Genomic DNA, 21,677 nt, shown 5'->3' with positions numbered 1-21,677 from the left:
TGAAGGAAATCCATTTGGCAATAATGCAGTGATGTGAATCCTGCTCTTCATCAGTCAGTGATTAGAAATCTGTCAGCAGTGTTGTAAATTTCCCTACTACTTCCTCCACTACTTCTAAAATGCAGTAATTACAACATAAACTACTGTAGGTTACCAACAGTAAGGGACAGTGGTAGCTCAGTGGTTAAAGTACTGGACTAGGTGCGCCCAGGTGGCACAGCGGGATATTCCAGTACCACACCAACGCCGAGATTCTGAACTCGGCATTGCCACCAGTCAGCTGGGCACCATCTAGCAGACATAATTGCCAGTGCCTGCAGCAAACACTAATTGGCCACTGTATCTGCTGGTTGGACTATGTGTGGGTGGGTCTTAATACGCTGTATGAGGACCCTGATTGGCGGATCAGTAATCAAAAAGTTGCCGGTTTAAGCCCCACTACCAATAGGTTGCCACTGTTGGGCCCCTCAGCAAGGCCCTTAAGCCTCAGTTGCTTGAATGGTATTCAGTCATAACTGGACTTCGCTTTGGATAAAAGTGTCTGCTAAATGCCACAAATGTTACTTTTTCATTCTCAACTTATTTGTAACCAAATTTAAATCCACTTTGAAAGCGCTTGGGTAGCGCAGCAGTCTAACACTTTAGTACACCAAGTTCAGATCTCACCAAAGTCTTCGACTTGACCAGGCATCCACACAAACACAAGAGGAGGGAAGGTCGTACGGGGTCACTTCCCACTGCTGCTGCGAGATACGATCTCTGAAACTGGTCAGGGAGTCTGCGTGAGTGGCAGGGGAGTCTCATCTTGCTTAGCGTGGCTCTCCGTACTGATACGGCTCTGTGTGAGAACTCAAAACGTCAGGTGATAAGAAGCAGCTGCAGATTAAACATGTGTTGGAGGGGGCGTGTGGTGATCCGGCTCTTTTTGATCAGATCGGGGTTGTGCAGGCAGCAGTGGATTCACATTTGGGAATTGGAAATGACTAGATTGGGAGATAAAGGAGGGAAATCTAGGAAAAAATCCACTTTGTGTGTGTAATTCTGATGATGTATAAACCTGTTAGGAATCTTTTCATAGTGTTTTATAGTTATTGGTGTGGTGGGCATAGCTAGCAAGTGGTTACATATTTTAGTAAGTGTTTACGTGATTGAGTACTGCAGTCATGCTAATAAACTCTAATAATAAATAAACTAGATTGCTTCATTCTCCTGAACATAAAGTTCCACTATATTTTATTGAATGCTATCTTCGTCTCTGGTCCTATTCAAGGACTGATGCTGCATCCCAATCCACATACTAGTGCACTTTTTATGTCAGAGCAGTAACAACATTGCTAATGTTTCTAGACATACTATTTGTCCCTTATATGGGGTTTGAGTTTAATGAAAAATAGGCACTAAAATATGCTGAAAGTAGACGTTGGTCTATCTACATAATGTCCCATGTAGGATGTTTTTTTGCCAAGCCCAGTTCCTGTGTACACATTTAGCAAGTAAACAGATTATTATGCGTCATAAGTAGGGGGTTTGCTTGCTGTTTTTCTCCGTCATACTTAATAACCCAAGTCATGTGACTCAGAGACATTGGTGACATGGTTAAGTAAGTGTCCCTTACAACACCTCAGCAGTTCTGACCATCACCTCTCTGGCTCTTGATTCATTCCCCTAATTACACCCATATCAGACGCAAACAAAAACAGTGGGGTATCCGTTAGCTTGGTGGACTCAGTTACGATTTAGTGGTCAACTCCCTCCCATATTATTTTGGACAGGCTAAAAGCCTCACTTGATGCCTCTTAGCTCTTAGTGTTCCCAAATCTACAGTATTTCCACAATGTCCACATTAACACGCCACCCATTACTGAGCCTCATTCTTTATTCACCCCACTCCACCTCATTCACCTGCTGTCAAATGAGGGATAAAATTGGAACTGGGCTGCAGGGCTGAAACCTCAAGCACTTAAGCACACGCACACACACACACACACACACACACACACACACACACACACACACACACACACACACACAGAAAGCTCTTTTAAACAGTGCTGTTACTGATATCACATTAAACCTTTTTTAACCCATATATGTATGTTTAATTTACAAAAATTAACAGAAAGTTTGTTGTTTTCTGCAACGCTGCATTTTTTCAACAGCAATAATGGGACAATTGATGCTAAACTGTGTACCAAACAGCGCTGATGTGTTTTCCTTGCTTACACAGGGGAGTTCCACCGTTATGGATCTGACGGTTGAACTCACATTGACTTGCAAAGTATCTAGACCTCAGTATTGTCTGCACAGCCTCAGCATCATTTAGATACTTTGCATATCTGGTCACGTGACATTTATTCAAACGCAAGATACCACAGTCATATACATACACAGACCTACAGTGGATTTACAAAGTATTCAGTCCCCCTGACCTTTTGTGTGTTTGATTTTATACGGATATAATTAAATTATAAAATAAGGGACAGTGGTAGCTTCAAGGGTTGAGCTTTGGACTATCAATTGGTTTGAATCCAGGCTCTGCCATGCAGCCACTGTTCTGCTTTTGAGCAAGGCCCTTAACCCTGTCTGCTCCAGGGGTTCTGTACAATGGCTGACCCTGCGCTCTGACCCAGCTTCCAAACGAGCTTGGATATTCTGAAAAAGAATTGAGATGTGTCTAAAACTCAGTTGAAGTACAAGTCTGAATTGAATGGATGTAGTTTGGAAGGCACACACCCAGATCTATAAGGAGCATTTGGGCAAAAAAAGCTTCTTATTTGGGAGCAACCTTTAAACCCATGGTGATCTAAAGCTTGCTTGACTGTGGAGAGTGTATATTTTAGTAGCTTCTTAAAGCAGCTTCCAAAAATTAAGAACAATCGTTAGTATTAAAAATACTCCCCTTCTGAACCGAAGTTGCGTAATCCTTTCTAAAATATATATAAAGACCTTTTTTCACAACGCAACGTCTGTCAGGTTTCACAAATTAATTGTTGATTTTTTTTTAATAGAGTTAAGTAAACAGTCGTGATCACAACTGTCTTTTTTCCAGCAATTCATCCAATATTAGCGTTTACTGCTGTCTAATAAGCCATTTGATTTAAAGTTGTTCAGAAAGTAAAGCATCTCAGTGTGTTTTTCTTGTCAAAAGTTTTGAATTGACTAAAGGTTTTTTTGTTATTTCAGCGGACTATCACAGCAACAACTACACCGTGACTAATGGCTGGAAGATTCATAACACTGCCAAAAACAAGTGGTTCGTGTGCATGGCCAAGAATGCCGAGGACAAACAGAAATGGCTGGATGCTATTCTGAAAGAACGCGAACAACGAGAGAGTAAGTGGTTTTCAATTTTATAGATTGACCAAAAGGATGTTGCGATCTTTCGGCCAGCACGGTTGACCTGTGCGGGAAAAACCCTACATAATTATCCATAGGCCATTGCTGTTGGGTCATACTGTTGATGTCTACAAAAGTGTGTCCTCTCTAAGGTTATAGACTGTCTGTAATTATTTGTGATTTGTTAAGAAGTTTTTTATTGGATGAATTAGTATTAAAGGAAAAAATCACCCAGGATTAAATGTAGCCAAACAAAGTACTAACTTTGATTTCATCACTTGATATGTTTTATGGTATAAATGTTATTTACAGTTAAAAAATTTGGCTTGACCCACATTGCCATGTATGTTTTTGGAACTGTACTGGATTGGGCAGGGTATATATATATATATATATATATTCACTTTACACGTGGTTGCCATTGCTGCCCTCATCCCTCTAACAGGCTTTTTATGGATTGCTTTGTTGTTTGCCGTGGCTGATGTAAAACATCTGTCCTGCATGTGCCACCTGTGATGTGTGTTTGAGGGTTTTCAGTAGCACGGTGCACTAATTCCAACTGCCATCTAATAATAGCTACAAAACTCAGTTCCAGTACTTCTTACGCTGTCTGTTTAGTCTGATGTATCAATCTACTTTATTGTATCTTAGTGACCAGTCAAAACCGATGAGCACTTTACGTATTCCAAGCTCCGAGCTAGCCTTGGCATGACACGTCACGGTACACTCTGGCGCTGTGTAAAAGCAGAGATTGTTTTATTGGGTGGATCATATTTCAGTGGTTTGAAATAGAGCCCAACCAACAGGTGCCTCATCAGTCACACCTCTCCCCCCCTTGCTTTCTCTGTCTTTCCGAGGCCTCAACAGTCTGGGGTTTTTAAGCACGGCTGTTAATTACATGTTCCACTCGATGCCTAGTTTGACATGCTGAAGTGCTACCGTATTTTGACAGTCTTTCTTAGCGACTTCAATTCAATTTAAATCAAGCCCAGTGGCACTGCGAGCCCAAGGAAGCAGCATGGTAATGTAATTACGTGGATCAGCATCTGGTGCTGGCAGCCGTGCATTCCCTGGAAAGATTTGTGATGACATGACATTGTCAGGAAAGGATTCAAACACAAATATTCCTAACCATAGACTTCAATAATGTGGAAAATAGTCACTCTATGATTAAAATATAGTTTGGATAAGTAAATATAGTCGTTATTAATGCAGACAAAACAAAGAAGAAGTCTTTGTTATTCGAATAAATAAAACTGAAAGCACACATACAGGGGTTGGACAAAATAACTGAAACACCTGTCATTTTAGTGTGGGAGGTTTCATGGCTAAATTGGACCAGTCTGGTGGCCAATCTTCATTAATTGCACATTGCACCAGTAAGAGCAGAGTGTGAAGGTTCAATTAGCAGGGTAAGAGCACAGTTTTGCTCAAAATATTGCAATGCACACAACATTATGGGTGACATACCAGAGTTCAAAAGAGGACAAATTGTTGGTGCACGTCTTGCTGGCGCATCTGTGACCAAGACAGCAAGTCTTTGTGATGTATCAAGAGCCACGGTATCCAGGGTAATGTCAGCATACCACCAAGAAGGACAAACCACATCCAACAGGATTAACTGTGGACGCAAGAGGAAGCTGTCTGAAAGGGATGTTCGGGTGCTAACCCGGATTGTATCCAAAAAACATAAAACCACGGCTGCCCAAATCACGGCAGAATTAAATGTGCACCTCAACTCTCCTGTTTCCACCAGAACTGTCCGTCGGGAGCTCCACAGGGTCAATATACACGGCCGGGCTGCTATAGCCAAACCTTTGGTCACTCGTGCCAATGCCAAACGTCGATTTCAATGGTGCAAGGAGCGCAAATCTTGGGCTGTGGACAATGTGAAACATGTATTGTTCTCTGATGAGTCCACCTTTACTGTTTTCCCCACATCCGGGAAAGTTACGGTGTGGAGAAGCCCCAAAGAAGCGTACCACCCAGACTGTTGCATGCCCAGAGTGAAGCATGGGGGTGGATCAGTGATGGTTTGGGCTGCCATATCATGGCATTCCCTTGGCCCAATACTTGTGCTAGATGGGCGCGTCACTGCCAAGGACTACCGAACCATTCTGGAGGACCATGTGCATCCAATGGCGGTGCCGTGTATCAGGATGACAATGCACCAATACACACAGCAAGACTGGTGAAAGATTGGTTTGATGAACATGAAAGTGAAGTTGAACATCTCCCATGGCCTGCACAGTCACCAGATCTAAATATTATTGAGCCACTTTGGGGTGTTTTGGAGAAGCGAGTCAGGAAACGTTTTCCTCCACCAGCATCACGTAGTGACCTGGCCACTATCCTGCAAGAAGAATGGCTTAAAATCCCTCTGACCACTGTGCAGGACTTGTATATGTCATTTCCAAGACGAATTGATGCTGTATTGGCCGCAAAAGGAGGCCCTACACCATACTAATAAATTATTGTTGTCTAAAACCAGGTGTTTCAGTTATTTTGTCCAACCCCTGTACGTAATAAGAAAATGTGAACAGAATGAAATGCCTTTATTTGTCATATATACATTTACATTTTCAGCATATAGCAGACGCCTTTATCCAAAGCGACAGTATACAGTATACAGACTAAGCAATTGAGAGTTAAGGGCCCAACAGTGGCAACCTGGCAGTGATGGGGTTCGAACTGGCAACCTTCAGATTACTAGTCCAGTACCTTAACCGCTAGGCTACAACTGCCCAACAAACATATAATTTCCAAAGCGACTTACAATTATGACTTAACACGATTTGAGCAATTAAGGGTTAACGGCCTTGCTCGGGGGCCCAATAGTGGCAACTTGGTGGCAGTGGGGCTTGAACCAGTGACCTTTCGGTTACTAGTCCAGTACCTTAACTGCTAGGCTACAACTGCTATGTATTTATACATATACAGGTGTAGAAATCAATGAAATTCTTTCTTTGCATACCCCTGCTTGTTTGGAAGCTGGGGTCAGAGAGCAGGGTCAGCCATTGTTCGGCACCCCTGGAGCAGACAGGGTCAAGGGCCTTGCACAAGGGACCAACAGTAACTGCATGGCAGACCTGGGATTTGAACTCTCAACTTTTAGTTAATATCCCAAAGCTCTACCCACTACACTACCACTGTAGTTGCCAATGTTAATTAAGAATTTGATTACTGTGCACTTGCCTAATTATAACTAATGTTACGACTAGTATAACCTTATTATCAAAATATAAAACAATCTGTTGTTTTTCTCTTTAATGAAATATGTGTCATTTTATATCATTGGCCATGTAATCCAATAAAGCAACCCAGACATTGATATAGAGCATTATAAACCTACCACCCTATCCTGTTTTTGTGTATTTTGCCCCTTTTAATGGCATTTTCATAGCCCTGTACCCCATTTTGAAATACAATTACAAATAGACGTAGGCAAAATACCGTCGGTTATGAATACAAGCTCTTTCTTCGATTGCTGGGAAGAGCAGGTCATGCTCAGGTCGTAAACCATTACCACTGATAAAAGCACTTCTATTATCTGCTAATGCAGCAATGATGTGGTGAAGTTTGATGGCTGCTTTATGGTGCCTCAGTAGGGATTCGGTTGAATGTGAGACAGCTGTACAGGGTTAACTGCCTCCTCAAACCATGTTTTATGAGGAAACGTGTGTGAAAAAATGCTTTGTTTGAAAGCATGATTGGGGGAACACCTGCTGCTGTGCTATTTCCTCTGAACCCTCATTCATAAAAAAAAATCCAGATTACCTCACAGTAGTGATTGTGATTTTTTTTTATTGATTATTTTGGTCATGTTTTCCTTTTTTTGTTGTTTTTTTTGTTAAGGAAATTGTAAAAATATATATATATTTAATTCATCCATGCATAATAGTTGTATCTCGACTTTTTAATGAACAGCTCAGCGGAACTTCAATTGGTAAAAATGCACCTTTACAACACAAGATTATTTCATAATGTTTATTCTAATTACTGCTTATTTTAATAACTATGTAAATAATAAATTTATTGTTGAATACATGTAATATATACACCGATCAGCCATAACATTTAAACCACCTCCTTGTTGGAGTTTCCACTCTATTAAACACTCCTACCTAGTTGGTCCACCTTGTAGATGTAAAGTCAGAGACGATCGCTCATCTATTGCTGCTGTTTGAGTTGGTCATCTTCTAGACCTTCATCGGTGGTCACAGGACGCTGCTGACGGGGTGCTGTTGGCTGGATATTTTTTAGGTTGGTGGACTATTCTCAGTCCAGCAGTGACAGTGAGGTGTTTAAAAACTCAATCAGCACTGCTGTGTCTGATCCACTCATACCAGCACAACACACACTAACACACCACCACCATGTCAGTGTCACTGCAGTGCTGAGAATGATCCACCACCTAAATAATACCTACTCTGTGGTGGTCCTGTGGGGGTCCTGACCATTGAAGAACAGGGTGAAAGAAGGTTAAAAAGGCATGTAGGGAAACAGATGGACTAATAATTGTAGAACTACAAAGTGCTTCTATATGGTAAGGGGAGCTGATAAAATGGACAATAAGTGTAGAAACAAGGAGGTGATCATAATGTTATGTCTGATTGGTGTATATATTATTTAAAGTATAAATCACAGACATTGCTATTTTGTATTTGACCCCATACACAACACAAACACAGTTTAACCAACATTTTAGATCATCATAATTATAAACAGTTTGGGTAAAAAACTACGATTCATTTTCCCCCTCATAAAGTGCAAACTTCTCAGTTCACACTCATTCATTACTACTGTGTCTTTACTGCCTGACCCCATGTTTAATGGACAGTTTAGGACCTCCTACTGTTTTGATAAACAGTAAAATTGGCAGGCTTTTCGGCATTCGTTTTGGCGACCCTTAAGTGTACCAATAGAGATCTATTGCAGCCTATACCTCCACTTTTGTAAGACACTTTGAACAAGAGCCACAGCCAAAAGTCATAAAAGTAAATAAAGGTAATTTTAAGTGATTGTGGTTGTAGCCATACTGCTTAAAACTGTTTTCTTCAGTAAATCTGTGCCAATTTTTGGGTGGTAGCTTGGAGCCGCTCTGTTATAGCCTGTGCAGAGTGTTGCAGTAATGAGGCTCATAATCCTACATTACCACCACCACTAGCCTTGTTAACTACACACAGCTCTTGGCCGGAGCTTTTAGTAGCTGAATTTGAAGTAATATTACAGGTGAGGGGCAGTTATTTACAGCCTTTTAAAAGGTTTTATGTCGTTCCTTTTTAAGAGCTGAAGGGAAAATATATGATCAGGGATTAATGTGCTTTGTGGTACACATGCTCTTTACATGGAGGTGGCATGTAGATTTCAACTAGCACTAACTGGTTTTACAGGCAGTATTTAACCAGTTAGCTGAGGAAGGAATTCTGCTTGCCTGTCAGTCATGGGTAAATGCATTAATGGATGTGTGTTGGTGGTGTAGCATGGCTATGGACAGACTTTATGGACAGAAGATAGGGGTTAAATTTGTATAGCTTTCTGATTTTAAAACTGTTAGCTTTTCTGAAATCACCAATGTTCCCTTTAAAAGAAAGCACCAGTGTTTTCCACTTAATCACTTTTTTTCCTCCAATTTTCCCCTCAATTTTCTCCCCTAATCTAGTCGTATCCAATTACCCTGATTGCGTTATGCTACCCCTCTACCGACACAACCCTCCACTGCTGACTGAGGAGCTTCGCAACTGACACTCGCCCCCTTCAACATGTGTCCAGTACCGACTGCCTCTTTTCACCCGCACGAGGCGAGTTCATGTGCGGATCAGCCTTGTGTACGGAGAGCCACACCCTGATCAGCATTATTCCTCAACTCAGCCAGCAGAGGTTGTAATTGCACCAGTTATGACGAACCCTGGTACAGCTTATCCCCCCCCTGTGAACAACAGCCAATCATTATTTATTAAATCTGTTGCATGTAAGTTATCACTTTGTCACACCTGGGCATTGTATGGCCCCCGGTCCACATCCGGCACTTTGGTTGTCCCTAACTGTCCGACATGAGGTCCTGACCATTGAAGAACAGGGTGAAAGCGGGCTAAAAAGTATGTAGAGAAACAGATGGACTACAGTCAGTAATACACAGACAGTGTAGAACTATAAAGTGCTTCTATGTGATAAGTGGAGCTGATAAAATGGGCAGTGAGTGTAGAAACAAGGAGGTTTTAATGTTATGCCTGATCGGTGTATATACTAATTGTGGTAGCAGCCATACTTTAATTTAATTGTTTCTAATAGTTTTTGCTGGTAGGGCTGCTGTGAAGTTCAGCAGAACTACTATAGTAATAAAGCTGTATTACGCGGTGCTTTAATGATGTCATGCTATGTAGTATCCTATTAAAAAATATTAATAATAATAGTAATAAGGTGTATTTCACAGGCTAATATATTGCACAACTTATTTTTATGACATGTATAAAATGGTTAACCAGCAGCAGAAACATATTAGCACAACGGTAGCCCATAAACAGCTGCTTCTTTTCTCTCCTGTTCCCAGATGTTTTTCATTCCTGACTTCTCCTCAGTCTCTGTCTGACCCAGGTCACGTTCACAAGTGCAGCTACCACAATTACTTAGGCGATAAGTTGATGGAGTCTTCAGCTCTGCTTCGCTTCTTCTCTGCAGAGCGCCTGTCCACAGGGGCTTCGTGCATATTTGCACATCCTTTTATAAATCGTGTTCCCTAGTGTGAAAGAGCTATATTTGGCAACCCAAGTGTTTGCTTCAGTGCAATTAACAAATGTTCATAATGTCAGCGAGACCAGGGTTTCATTGTGATGCCATGACACTGCATCTGTTTGGGAAATAAAGAACCCAGGTGGGTGCGATCGTGTGGATTCGGCTTTGTGTATGCATGTGTGCATAAGTGAGCATTAAAAACTCATTTTATTTCCTGTGAGACCTGGTCAACAGTCCCGAGGGAGGGAGGGAAAGAGAGAGAACAGAAAGTGTGACCAATCATCATCTCACAAATTATTCTGTCTGCTTCTCAGTTTCTGATAATCATTAAATTTTACTCTATTTACTGCCAGATTGTGCATTTTTGCCACCTCTTTGAGCTGCCCCTGACTCATTATCATTAAGCAGATTGGTTAGGGGCGGCACAGTGGGTTGGTGGGTAGCACTGTCACCTCACAGCAAGAAGATCATGGGTTCGATTCCCAGGTCAAGTGGTCCAGGTCCTTTCCTTGCACGTTCTCCCCATGTCTGTGTGGGTTTCCTCCGGGAGCTCCGGTTTCCTCCCACAGTCCAAAGACATGCAAGTGAGGTGAACTGGAGATACAAAATTGTCCCTGACTGTGTTCGATGTTAAAAACTTGAACTGATTAATCTTGTGTAACGATTAACTAGCTGTTCTGTCATGAATGTAACCAAAGTGTAAAAAATTACGTTAAAAATCCTTATAAATAAAAAATAAACTAATTGCCCCCTGTTTGTAAGATTAGCTAGTGCCAGTGTTATGGACAGGAAGGACACACATGCCATCCCTTCACTCAAGGGTAAAGTATGCTCTCTAGGACCCACTATCATAGGCGACAGGGGCATTTGTGCTTAAATCTATCATGTTCAAATAACAGTGAACAATTTACTTTGGTATTTTCATTGAATTGGATGCATATCTGTTTTAAACAAAATAATCAATGCTGTTTTTACAAAACATTGACATGAAGGGAAATTTTACCCTGATTATAGTAATTCCTACACCGGATGCCCTTCCTGACACAACCCTGCTATTTTTATCCGGGCTTGGAAATGGCACTGAGAACACACTGACAAGTGCATCTTTCAATGCCTAGGCTGTTTTGACCATTTCTTCAAACATAAGACACTTACACTGATCAGCCATAACATTAAAACCACCTCATTGTTTCTTCACTCACTGTCCATTTTATCAGCTCCACTTACCATATAGAAGCACTTTGTAGTTCTACAATTACTGACCGTAGTACATCTGTCTCTCTACATACTTTTTTAGCCTGCTTTCACCCTGTTTTTTAATGATCAGGACTCTCCCAGGACCACCACAGAGCAGGTATTATTTGGGTGGTGGGTCATTCTCAGCACTGCAGTGACACTGACATGGTGGTGGTGTGTTAGTGTGTGTTGTGCTGAGTGGATCAGACACAGCAGTGCTGATGGAGTTTTTAAACGCCTCACTGTCACTGATGGGACTGAGAATAGTCCAAAAATATCCAGCCAACAGCGCCCCGCTGGACAGATGGACTACAGTCAGTAATTGTAGAACTACAAAGTGCTCCTATATGGTAAGTGGAGCTGATAAAATGGACAGTGAGTGTAGAAACAAGGAGGTGGTTTTAATGTTATGGCTGGTGTATGTCTGTGCAGACGCATGACCGGCCGATAGCACCGCTGACATACGAACCCCAGATCCCCAAATCTCAGCAGTATTGGATCATGTCACCCCAATTGTATCCTCTTTCTTGTCTTGCAAAAGCTTTTTAGGTGCTGTCAAAGCCATGCACAACCATTTCATACACACCTTGTTTACAGTCTCTCTTTGCACTCTGTGGCAGGCCTTAAACTGGGAATGGAGCGGGACGCTTACGTAATGATCGCAGAGAAAGGAGAGAAGCTCTACCACATGATGATGACCAAGAGCCGCCATCTGATCAAAGACAGGCGGAGAAAGCTCAGCATTGTGCCCAAGTGTTTCCTGGGAAAGTGAGTCACCGTGTCTTTACTTTATACAATATCTTATAATCATCTGATAGATTTTCTCTTATAATCATCTGATTATCTGAGATTTTCTGAGTGATTTCTCTCTCTCCCTTTCTATTCCTTTCTCTTTTTTTCTCTCTCTCTCTCTCTTACAAACACACACACACACACACACGCATACACTCACAGAGGCTACTTATAAAGGTTTTCCCAAGCTCGGTGCCAAGCACCCCATCAGCATCAGACATTCCCAGCAAACATCCTTCATTAGAGAAAGTTCACCATTCAGCTCTCTCCCTCCCTCTCTCTCTCTCTCTCTCTTTTCCTCTTTCCCTCTTTCCCTTTTCCGTTATCCACATGCTCTTGCTCAGTCATCCTGGCTCTCTCAGTAGTGCACTGTCTTTCAGCAGCATGAATAAACAATGGATGCTGTGGACATTCATGGAACTCTGTGTGTGTGTGTGTGTGTGTGTGTGTTTGCTTTTCTTTAGTGTGTTTGTGTGTAAACGACATTCCTCAGTGCAATTAAAATTTTCCTGCATTCCTACAAACTCTTTAACTTGTTGGTAGTCTTGCCACAACATAAAAGCAGAAATATATAATTATATACATACACTGATCAGCCATAACATTATGACCACCTCCTTGTTTCTGCACTCACTGTCCATTTTATCAGCTCCACTTACCATATAGAAGCACTTTGTACTTCTACAATTACTGACTGTAGAACATCTGTTTCTCTCCATACTTTTTTTTAGACTGCTTTCACCCTGTTCTTCAATGGTCAGGACCACCACAGAGCAGGTATTATTTAGGTGGTGGATCATTCTGAGCACTGCAGTGACACTGACATGGTGGTGGTGTGTTAGTGTGTGTTGTGCTGGTATGAGTGGATCAGACACAGCAGTGCTGCTGGATTTTTTAAATACCGTGTCCACTCACTGTCCACTCTATTAGACACTCCTACCTAGTTGGTTCACCTTGTAGATGTAAAGTCAGAGACGATCGCTCATCTATTGCTGCTGTTTGAGTTGGTCATCTTCTTGACCTCCATCAGTGGTCACAGGACGCTGCCCACGGGGCCTTGTTGGCTGGATATTTTTGGTTGGTGGACTATTCTCAGTCCAGCAGTGATGGTGAGGTGTTTAAAAACTCCATTAGCATTGCTGTGTCTGATCCACTCATACCAGCACAACACACACTAACACACCACCACCATGTCAGTGTCACTGCAGTGCTGAGAATGATCCATAACCCAAATAATACCTGCTCTGTAGTGGTCCTGGGAGAGTCCTGACCATTGAAGAACAGCATGAAAGGGGGCTAACAAAGCATACAGAGAAACAGATGGACTACAGTCAGTAATTTAAAGTGCTCTCATATGGTAAGTGGAGCTGATAAAATGGACAGTGAGTGTAGAAATCGGTGGCTGATCGGTATATACAGTGTATCACAAAAGTGAGTACACCCCTCACATTTCTGCAAATATTTCATTATATCTTTTCATGGGACAACACTATAGACATAAAACTTGGATATAACTTAGAGTAGTCAGTGTACAGCTTGTATAGCAGTGTAGATTTACTGTCTTCTAAAAAAAAACTCAACACACAGCCATTAATGTCTAAATAGCTGGCAACATAAGTGAGTACACCCCACAGTGAACATGTCCAAATTGTGCCCAAATGTGTCGTTGTCCCTCCCTGGTGTCATGTGTCAAGGTTCCAGGTGTAAATGGGGAGCATGGGCTGTTAAATTTGGTGTTTTGGGTACAATTCTCTCATACTGGCCACTGGATATTCAACATGGCACCTCATGGCAAAGAACTCTCTGAGGATGTGAGAAATAGAATTGTTGCTCTCCACAAAGATGGCCTGGGCTATAAGAAGATTGCTAACACCCTGAAACTGAGCTACAGCATGGTGGCCAAGGTCATACAGCGGTTTTCCAGGACAGGTTCCACTCGGAACAGGCTTCGCCAGGGTCGACCAAAGAAGTTGAGTCCACGTGTTCGGCGTCATATCCAGAGGTTGGCTTTAAAAAATAGACACATGAGTGCTGCCAGCATTGCTGCAGAGGTTGAAGATGTGGGAGGTCAGCCTGTCAGTGCTCAGACCATACACCGCACACTGCATCAACTCGGTCTGCATGGTCGTCATCCCAGAAGGAAGCTGACGCACAAGAAAGCCCGCAAACAGTTTGCTGAAGACAAGCAGTCCAAGAACATGGATTACTGGAATGCCCTGTGGTCTGACGAGACCAAGATAAACTTGTTTGGCTCAGATGGTGTCCAGCATGTGTTGCGGCGCCCTGGTGAGAAGTACCAAGACAACTGTATCTTGCCTACAGTCAAGCATGGTGGTGGTAGCATCATGGTCTTGGGCTGCATGAGTGTTGCTGGCATTGGGGAGCTGCAGTTCATTGAGGGAAACATGAATTCCAACATGTACTGTGACATTCTGAAACAGAGCATGATCCCCTCCCTTCGAAAACTGGGCCTCATGGCAGTTTTCCAACAGGATAACGACCCCAAACACAACCTCCAAGATGACAACTGCCTTGCTGAGGAAGCTGAAGGTAAAGGTGATGGACTAAACCCAATTGAGCACCTGTGGTGCATCCTCAAGTGGAAGGTGAAGGAGTTCAAGGTGTCTAACATCCACCAGCTCCGTGATGTCATCATGGAGGAGTGGAAGAGGATTCCAGTAGCAACCTGTGCAGCTCTGGTGAATTCCATGCCCAGGAGGGTTAAGGCAGTGCTGGATAATAATGGTGGTCACACAAAATATTGACACTTTGGGCACAATTTGGACATGTTCACTGTGGGGTGTACTCACTTATGTTGCCAGCCATTTAGACATTAATGGCTGTGTGTTGAGTTATTTTCAGAAGACAGTAAATCTACACTGCTATACAAGTTGTACACTGACTACTCTAAGTTATATCCAAGTTTTAGTTCTATAGTGTTGTCCCATGAAAAGATGTAATAAAATATTTGCAGAAATGTGAGGGGTGTACTCACTTTTGTGATACACTGTATATATAGTGTATATATATATATAGTGTACATTGGTTTATCACTCTGGAACGCTACGTCCTGGAAGGATTTTCAGTCCCTCCGTCGCCACATACACCCTGGACAGGGTAGCAGCACACATTGAACAGATTTCTAAGGCCTGTGTGTGAATACCACTACTTTTACTTATATACAGTTTCTGTGTATTTTTATTTATATGAGCTCTGTACCCATAGGCTGTATGTGGTTTTCCCTCTTTATTACACCCTCCCTCTCTGGCCTTCTCTAAAGAGGTAATTTACTGGATTGGGCCTTGAAAAAACTCACATGATTGTCCTGATAACATTTTTGTGGTGTTCTTGTGAAAAAGGCCTTTTGTTAGCTGTTTTTATACCATGTAACTAGGTACAAACACAGCAAACTGGTCTTACTGGATGCAATTATCTGACACACAGAAATATTTTACATTTATGGCATTTAGCCATAAAAGACACTTTTATCCAATTGTGACAGTATACATTTCAAGCAATTGAGGGCCCAATAGTGGCAATCTGCAGAAGTGGGGTATGATCTTTTTTGATGACCTTCTTTACTAGATTACTTGTCCAGTACTCTAACCACTGAGTTTCCTCAGCCCAGTACTAAGCTTGTCCTTGTGTGTCCTTGTGTTGGCATGCATTGTTTAAGCATGAAGAATATTAATGAGCTTTATTAAAAATATATCCCACAGGGACCAGAAAACAACACATAACATTTGATGTCCTTCATTTGGTTATTATGTATGTTTTTCCACAAATATAACAAACTTTTCTGGGCCCACCATTGTAATTCTGGCTTGGTTAAGTGACACACAGACACACATTCTTGTCTACGAGAGGTTGCATTGTAGTACCTTGCGTTTGATGTGTCGCGTCACATATAAAACCTGTGTGCACCACACAAGCATTAATGAGTGTGTGTTTGATAAAGACTGATTTGGAACATGCTTGTGTGTTGCTCAGTGAGTTTGTCGCCTGGCTGTTGGAGAGTGGAGAGATCAGTAAACCTGAGGAGGGCATCAATCTGGGGCAGGCGCTGCTGGAAAATGGTCTTATTCACCATGGTAAGATTTCCCTGGACTATTTTTTTCCTATTTCTACTGCATTTATATTTCCCCCCCAATTTTTAGTCGTATCCAATTACCCGATTTATATTTCCACTCCTGATCTTTGGAGAGCCACAACCATCACGTGCACAATCCCGACCACTACTTTTCATTCACACGAGGCAGGTTAATATGGGGATTTGTATACCACACTGAGAGTCACACATCGATCCCCATTATACCCATCTCATTGTGCAGGTACCCATGATCAGCTCTGCTGAGAGGTTGTAAATGCAGCTGTTATGAGAAATCTGGCAATCCCATACCATCCTCTACGTCTTTTCTTTTTTTATAGTTCTATATTTTAACTTTTTTTTATTCTAAAAATTGAAATAAAGGAGTACTTTTGTTGAACTTCCAATAAAAAAAATCTAAATTTACAAACAATATAAATTAAGTTAATTGTGCAAGTAAGGTAAATGTACAATTATTACTAAGTGTTTCTAATAAAGTGGACAGTGAGTGAGTTCTCTATGTGTAATACTCATGAGCATGTTCTTAATCTTGGTCAGGGTTGCAGTGGGTCTGATGCATTGAGTGAAAGGCAGGAAACACCCTGAACAGGTCATCAGTCCATCACATGGGACACACACACACTCACGCTTAGGGCAATTTCTATTAGCTCCAATAAGCATGTTATAAACGCCTAATTTGATGCAAAGTACCAGTCTGAAGCTAAAAGAGTTCCTGGCAGATGGTCAACTGCCCAGAAACATGAGCACAGATTCCACTACAACACTGCACCGGTACCTGAGCTCATCATCTTGGAAAATCAGAGCTCATCATCTTTGAAACATTTGCATGTAAAGTGTGAAACTGGAAAACAACATAAACAACGGATTAAATAAAATGTTTACTTTATCTTGTTCTAAGCCTGGGTTGATAATCTAACCCCGCTCAGACAATCTAGTGTGAAAGTGTTAGTATGTGTGATATGGGACTGGAATAATGATTCCTGTCAAACAGTAAAGCTGTGAGAGTTGTAAGTAGCACACGTCATATAGTTTGAAAAGAGAGACATTTAAAACCATAATACATGATTCCGTTTCACTGCACTGTTTACTGAAAGACATCCGGGTCCTTTCTGTGTGGAGTTTGCATGTTCTCCCAGCCTATCAGCCTAAGGACGACAGGTCAGGCAGAACTAAGAGTTGTGTTTGTTCTGCTGTAGTTTCAGATAAGCACCAGTTTAAGAACGAGCAGGTACTGTATCGGTTTCGATATGATGATGGCACCTACAAAGCAAGGAGCGAGATGGAGGACATCGTATCGAAGGTACATCCTCATACTTCACACTCCCTGACCTCTTTTTATCATATTGTGTCTTTAAACACAGAAAAAATGATTGTGCTTCTCTGTACTGGTTTTTCTGATAGAAAATAACTGTGTGTGTGTTTCTTGTAGGGTGTGAGGCTTTACTATCGTCTTCATAGCCTGTTTACACCCGTCATCAAGTGAGTACAGGACACACTTCACTTTATTGTACATCTCACAGAGCTGTTATATGACACAGACACATTTTGTTGTACATTTTCAATGTAAAAAGAGAATTAATTCTAATAAAAGAGGTAAAAAAAAAAAAAGTACAATTTTGTTGTCAAACGACACTGAACAAACGGCAGCTATTACAGTGTAAGATGAACAATGAACTTCCACTTCCCTATTAGCTACTTTATATGTGTAGCTTCATTTCACAAGTCTAACAATCCTCAAACACCTGACACCAATGTCTTTTTCCCTCATATAAAGTTTTAATTGTGCCTGCTAGGGGCGCCCAGCCGACCGGTAGCAGAGCTAAGATTTGAACTCTTAGAATATCCAGCAGAATCCTAGCACTGGTGTGCTACCAGAATATCCCGCTGCAACATCTGGGTGCGCAGCATCCATTTTTGATGAAATACAGTGCAAGCACTTGAGAGTTAAGGTTCTTGTTTAAGGGCCCAACAGTGTCAACTTGGCACCAACTGCCATCTTCATGCCATGTCCCTACGTCCATCAGTTTCTGTTCATCTTGCTTCAGCCTTTAATATTAAACTCAGCAGTGTACAGCTGACTCCAGTTTTCTTTGAACACTTCCTGTTTGGCTAGCACAAAAACACTCTGCTCTGATAGAGGATGTCTTGTGGTGGAGTAAGCAGCTTTGTTTGTGGTTGATTTGAGAAAGAAACACCATCTTTTATGAACGTGTGGTCAGGCTCAAGTGTTTTTGCAGAAACTGTTCAAAACCCACTTTTCACTGCACGGCAACCTCACGTGCCACTCAGTGTTTCCTACCGTTCTTATCTTTTATCTTCTAAAAGGCTGCATTTTACTTCTGTTTTTTTGATACTCCTACATACTGAGATAAAGTACAGCTGTTCTGAAATGTTATTGTGAAGTACTACTCCTAATGAGTCTGTTAGTAATTATGCTACAAGAAATCAAAGGTAGAAAATTATATATGTAGCAGAAATGCAGTATGTTTTTTTAAAGTTTTGCGAGGTTATCTTCTCTTTTCTTATCGCAGGGATCGAGATCATCACCTGAAGACGTTTAAGTCAGTGTTACCAGCCAGCAAGCTAGTAGACTGGCTTGTCTCCCAGGTAGGACTATAACAAGCCTTTACTGTACTTCAGTGCAATACAAATCACATTTAAACACAAAATATAACTTGAACCAGTGGTTCTCAACCAGGGGGCTCAATAAGCCGAGGGGGGTTCAGTTGCATTTAATTGAGAAGAGTAAAAAGAATCACACTGCCTCCTTTGGAACATTGAGAACTGTCACATAAACTGAAGTGCCAGAAAAACAAATGCACCAGTCTAATACCTAAAACCTAATAACTGCAGAAATATGACTGGGCGTGGACTCCACAAACTTGTGGAAATTTTTGGTAGGCAATGAACACCATACTTCCTGCAGAACACTCTACAATCCTGTTGCATTCCGAGGTGCAGGATTTGCATGGCATCTCAGATGTGTTCAAAAACGTTGAGATCTGGCAAATCCCCAAACTCAGATGAGTGCTCCTCCAACCATAATTTGGCGTCTCTAGACATGTGTGGTGGCACATTGTCCTACTGGAAGAGGCCAAACCCATCAGAATGAATGCAGGACATGAATGGGTGTAACTCGTCAGAAAGGAGGCACACATATACATAACGTTCACCTGTCAGAGATGTTTGTTGACATACCAGGGGTTCATGGATAGCCAGCTTAGCAAACCCCATACCATTATGGAGCCACCACCAGCCACTACAGTCCCCTGTTGTACCAGTTTTTCTGGCACTTTAGTGTATTTGCCCACAATCAAACTGCAAAGGTCCACAGACAGCGACTACGAAAGATTTACATTCAGAAGTGAACCCACTACCTCAACCAAAATCAAAACCAGAAAATATTTACCTTGGATTCATTGAATTTTCCATAAATGAATGCAAGAACACAATACCTTTTGTCTTCCATAAGAATATAATCGTAGCTTGTATCAAGGGGGTCCCAGAAAAACACAGTGGGGGTCTAAAAGAAATTATACGTTCCTATAATGAACTGTTTGAGCAAGGGTGCTGGAAGCCAGTTAATTGACTTAACTAGTCTTCTTGTATGCACAAATAAATTCATGAAAGGATTTAAATGTTGATATAAAACTCAAAGCAACACATCAAAGTGTTGTTTTACTCTAATTTTGGGTTTCTTTGCCCAGAATAATATTTACATTGACATTTTGTAGAGGACACAAAGTACTGCAGTTGAAAGGTATATGTGATGGCTATTAACAATAATTTAAACTTGTTTAGCTGAACTAAGTGAGAAATTTACTTGTACCTGCTACAATAAGCATAAGCTTGTCATGAAGCTGTCATAGTGAATGTCCTATGCAGTCATGATTAGCCATAACATTTGGTGTCAAGTATTGTAGCAGCGTTATGCTAGCGGTAATTGTCGTGACAGCCGTCATACTGAGTGGTCACTGGCGGCTCATATTGCTAACTATTTTTGCTGTAGATAGCAGAGCATTTCTTACTGTTGCAAAAAAGGTGAAAAAATGGAAGAAAAAAATGATTTCAATAAAATAAGTAATTTGTAACTGTTAAACCTAGAATAGAAAAATACTGGAGCCATGAATCTCACAAATCCATTTGTTTTGTGTTAGTTTGATAGTTGTGGGGTAATTGGACCATGACAATCTCTTTACTCCATCACAGATGCTCTTGTGTCTTTGGGGATGCTCGCCAGAGATTCAAACTTGCAAAATCTGCACTGGTGTGCTAATGCGTTGGATACTGACTTATTAAGTGTTAAGGGTATTAAGTAATACGTTTAAGACTTATGACCAAGACAAGCTTGCATAATAATAGGCTTAAGACCAAGTTTAGGGTCCCATAAGAGCCCCAATAATCAAAATAAGTCAAAATAATCAAAATATGTCTTTAAATAATGCAAGTGTTAATTTGTGTGTAAATCCTTTTCTTAGTGCAGGGAAACAAGGTGAAATCGTTGTCTGTGGTAATTAAACTGTATGAGGTCAAACAGAACTTTAAAACAATTCACTTTCTTCTCTTTATTGTCTCACTTTTATGTTCTCCATGGTGTGCTCGGTGTGTAAACATCTGTCAGGGAGACTGTTCTACCCGTGAGGACGCAGTCACGCTTGGGGTCGGCCTGTGCAACCACGGTTTCATGCACCACGGTAAAGTCTTTCTGTTTTGACTCACTATTTGGTTTACCATAGCTTGTTGTTTATAAATATTTCATGAATCATAGAAGTCGAGATGTAGCAACAAATAGGATCTGTTAATCCTGTGGTGTGAAATCCAAAAAATTAACAAGTCGAGGCAGCATCTGATTTATAAACACAACATTGAGAAATGTTTGTGGGCTGCCCGTCTAGTTAGCGGGTTTGGCTACTTCAGCCACCCTATTGTTTAAAGTTCACATATAATAAAGCAGAAAACAATGAAATCTGCATAAACAATCACTGTCAGTAAGCATGATTTATACTGAGCTGAGTTATCCCAAGTCACACAAGCTTACAAAACAAGGCTATAAAAATACATATCCGCCTTAGCGGAACCTTTTTTTTATTGCATAGGTGCCTTTCTGTCTGCTAATCAGGGTCCTTACACAGCGTTTGAAGCGTATTGAAGCTTATTGAAGCGTATTGAAGACCCTACCCACATAGTCTGGTCATCCCGCACCGAGCAGAAACATGTCAAATATGCCTGCTAGATGGCACCCAGCCGACCAGTGGCAATGCCGAGTTTCAAACCGAGGAGTTCAGAATCTCGGTGCTGGTGTGCTAGCGAAATATCCCGCTGCGCCACCTGGGCGCCCGTCTGGGTACATTCTGTGTGGAGTTGGCATGTTCTCCTCGTGTCTGTCTCGAGTATCTTCCAGGAGCTCCAGATTCCTCCCATAGTCCAAAAACATGCAGTCAGGTTATTTGAAAATACTAAATTCCCCCTCTGT

At 41.5% G+C, this 21,677-nt stretch overlaps 1 protein-coding gene across 1 annotated transcript in view; it reads left to right on the top strand.

Annotated features, from left to right (window-relative positions):
* Window positions 1–21,677, top strand: part of prex1 (phosphatidylinositol-3,4,5-trisphosphate-dependent Rac exchange factor 1) — a 159,658-nt gene that overhangs the window by 91,472 nt on the left and 46,509 nt on the right. Inside the window, exons 9-15 of the mRNA XM_062998979.1 lie at window positions 3,184–3,333; window positions 11,925–12,072; window positions 16,087–16,187; window positions 17,401–17,504; window positions 17,634–17,683; window positions 18,736–18,811; window positions 20,826–20,898. Coding sequence (XP_062855049.1) covers window positions 3,184–3,333; window positions 11,925–12,072; window positions 16,087–16,187; window positions 17,401–17,504; window positions 17,634–17,683; window positions 18,736–18,811; window positions 20,826–20,898 — 702 coding nt within the window. The remainder of the gene's footprint in view (window positions 1–3,183; window positions 3,334–11,924; window positions 12,073–16,086; window positions 16,188–17,400; window positions 17,505–17,633; window positions 17,684–18,735; window positions 18,812–20,825; window positions 20,899–21,677) is intronic.

The sequence above is a fragment of the Trichomycterus rosablanca genome, chromosome 7 (assembly GCF_030014385.1).
Source record: "Trichomycterus rosablanca isolate fTriRos1 chromosome 7, fTriRos1.hap1, whole genome shotgun sequence".
Classification (NCBI taxonomy): domain Eukaryota; kingdom Metazoa; phylum Chordata; class Actinopteri; order Siluriformes; family Trichomycteridae; genus Trichomycterus; species Trichomycterus rosablanca.
Note: the sequence above shows the minus strand (reverse complement) of the source record. Positions and strands in the feature narration are given on the sequence as shown.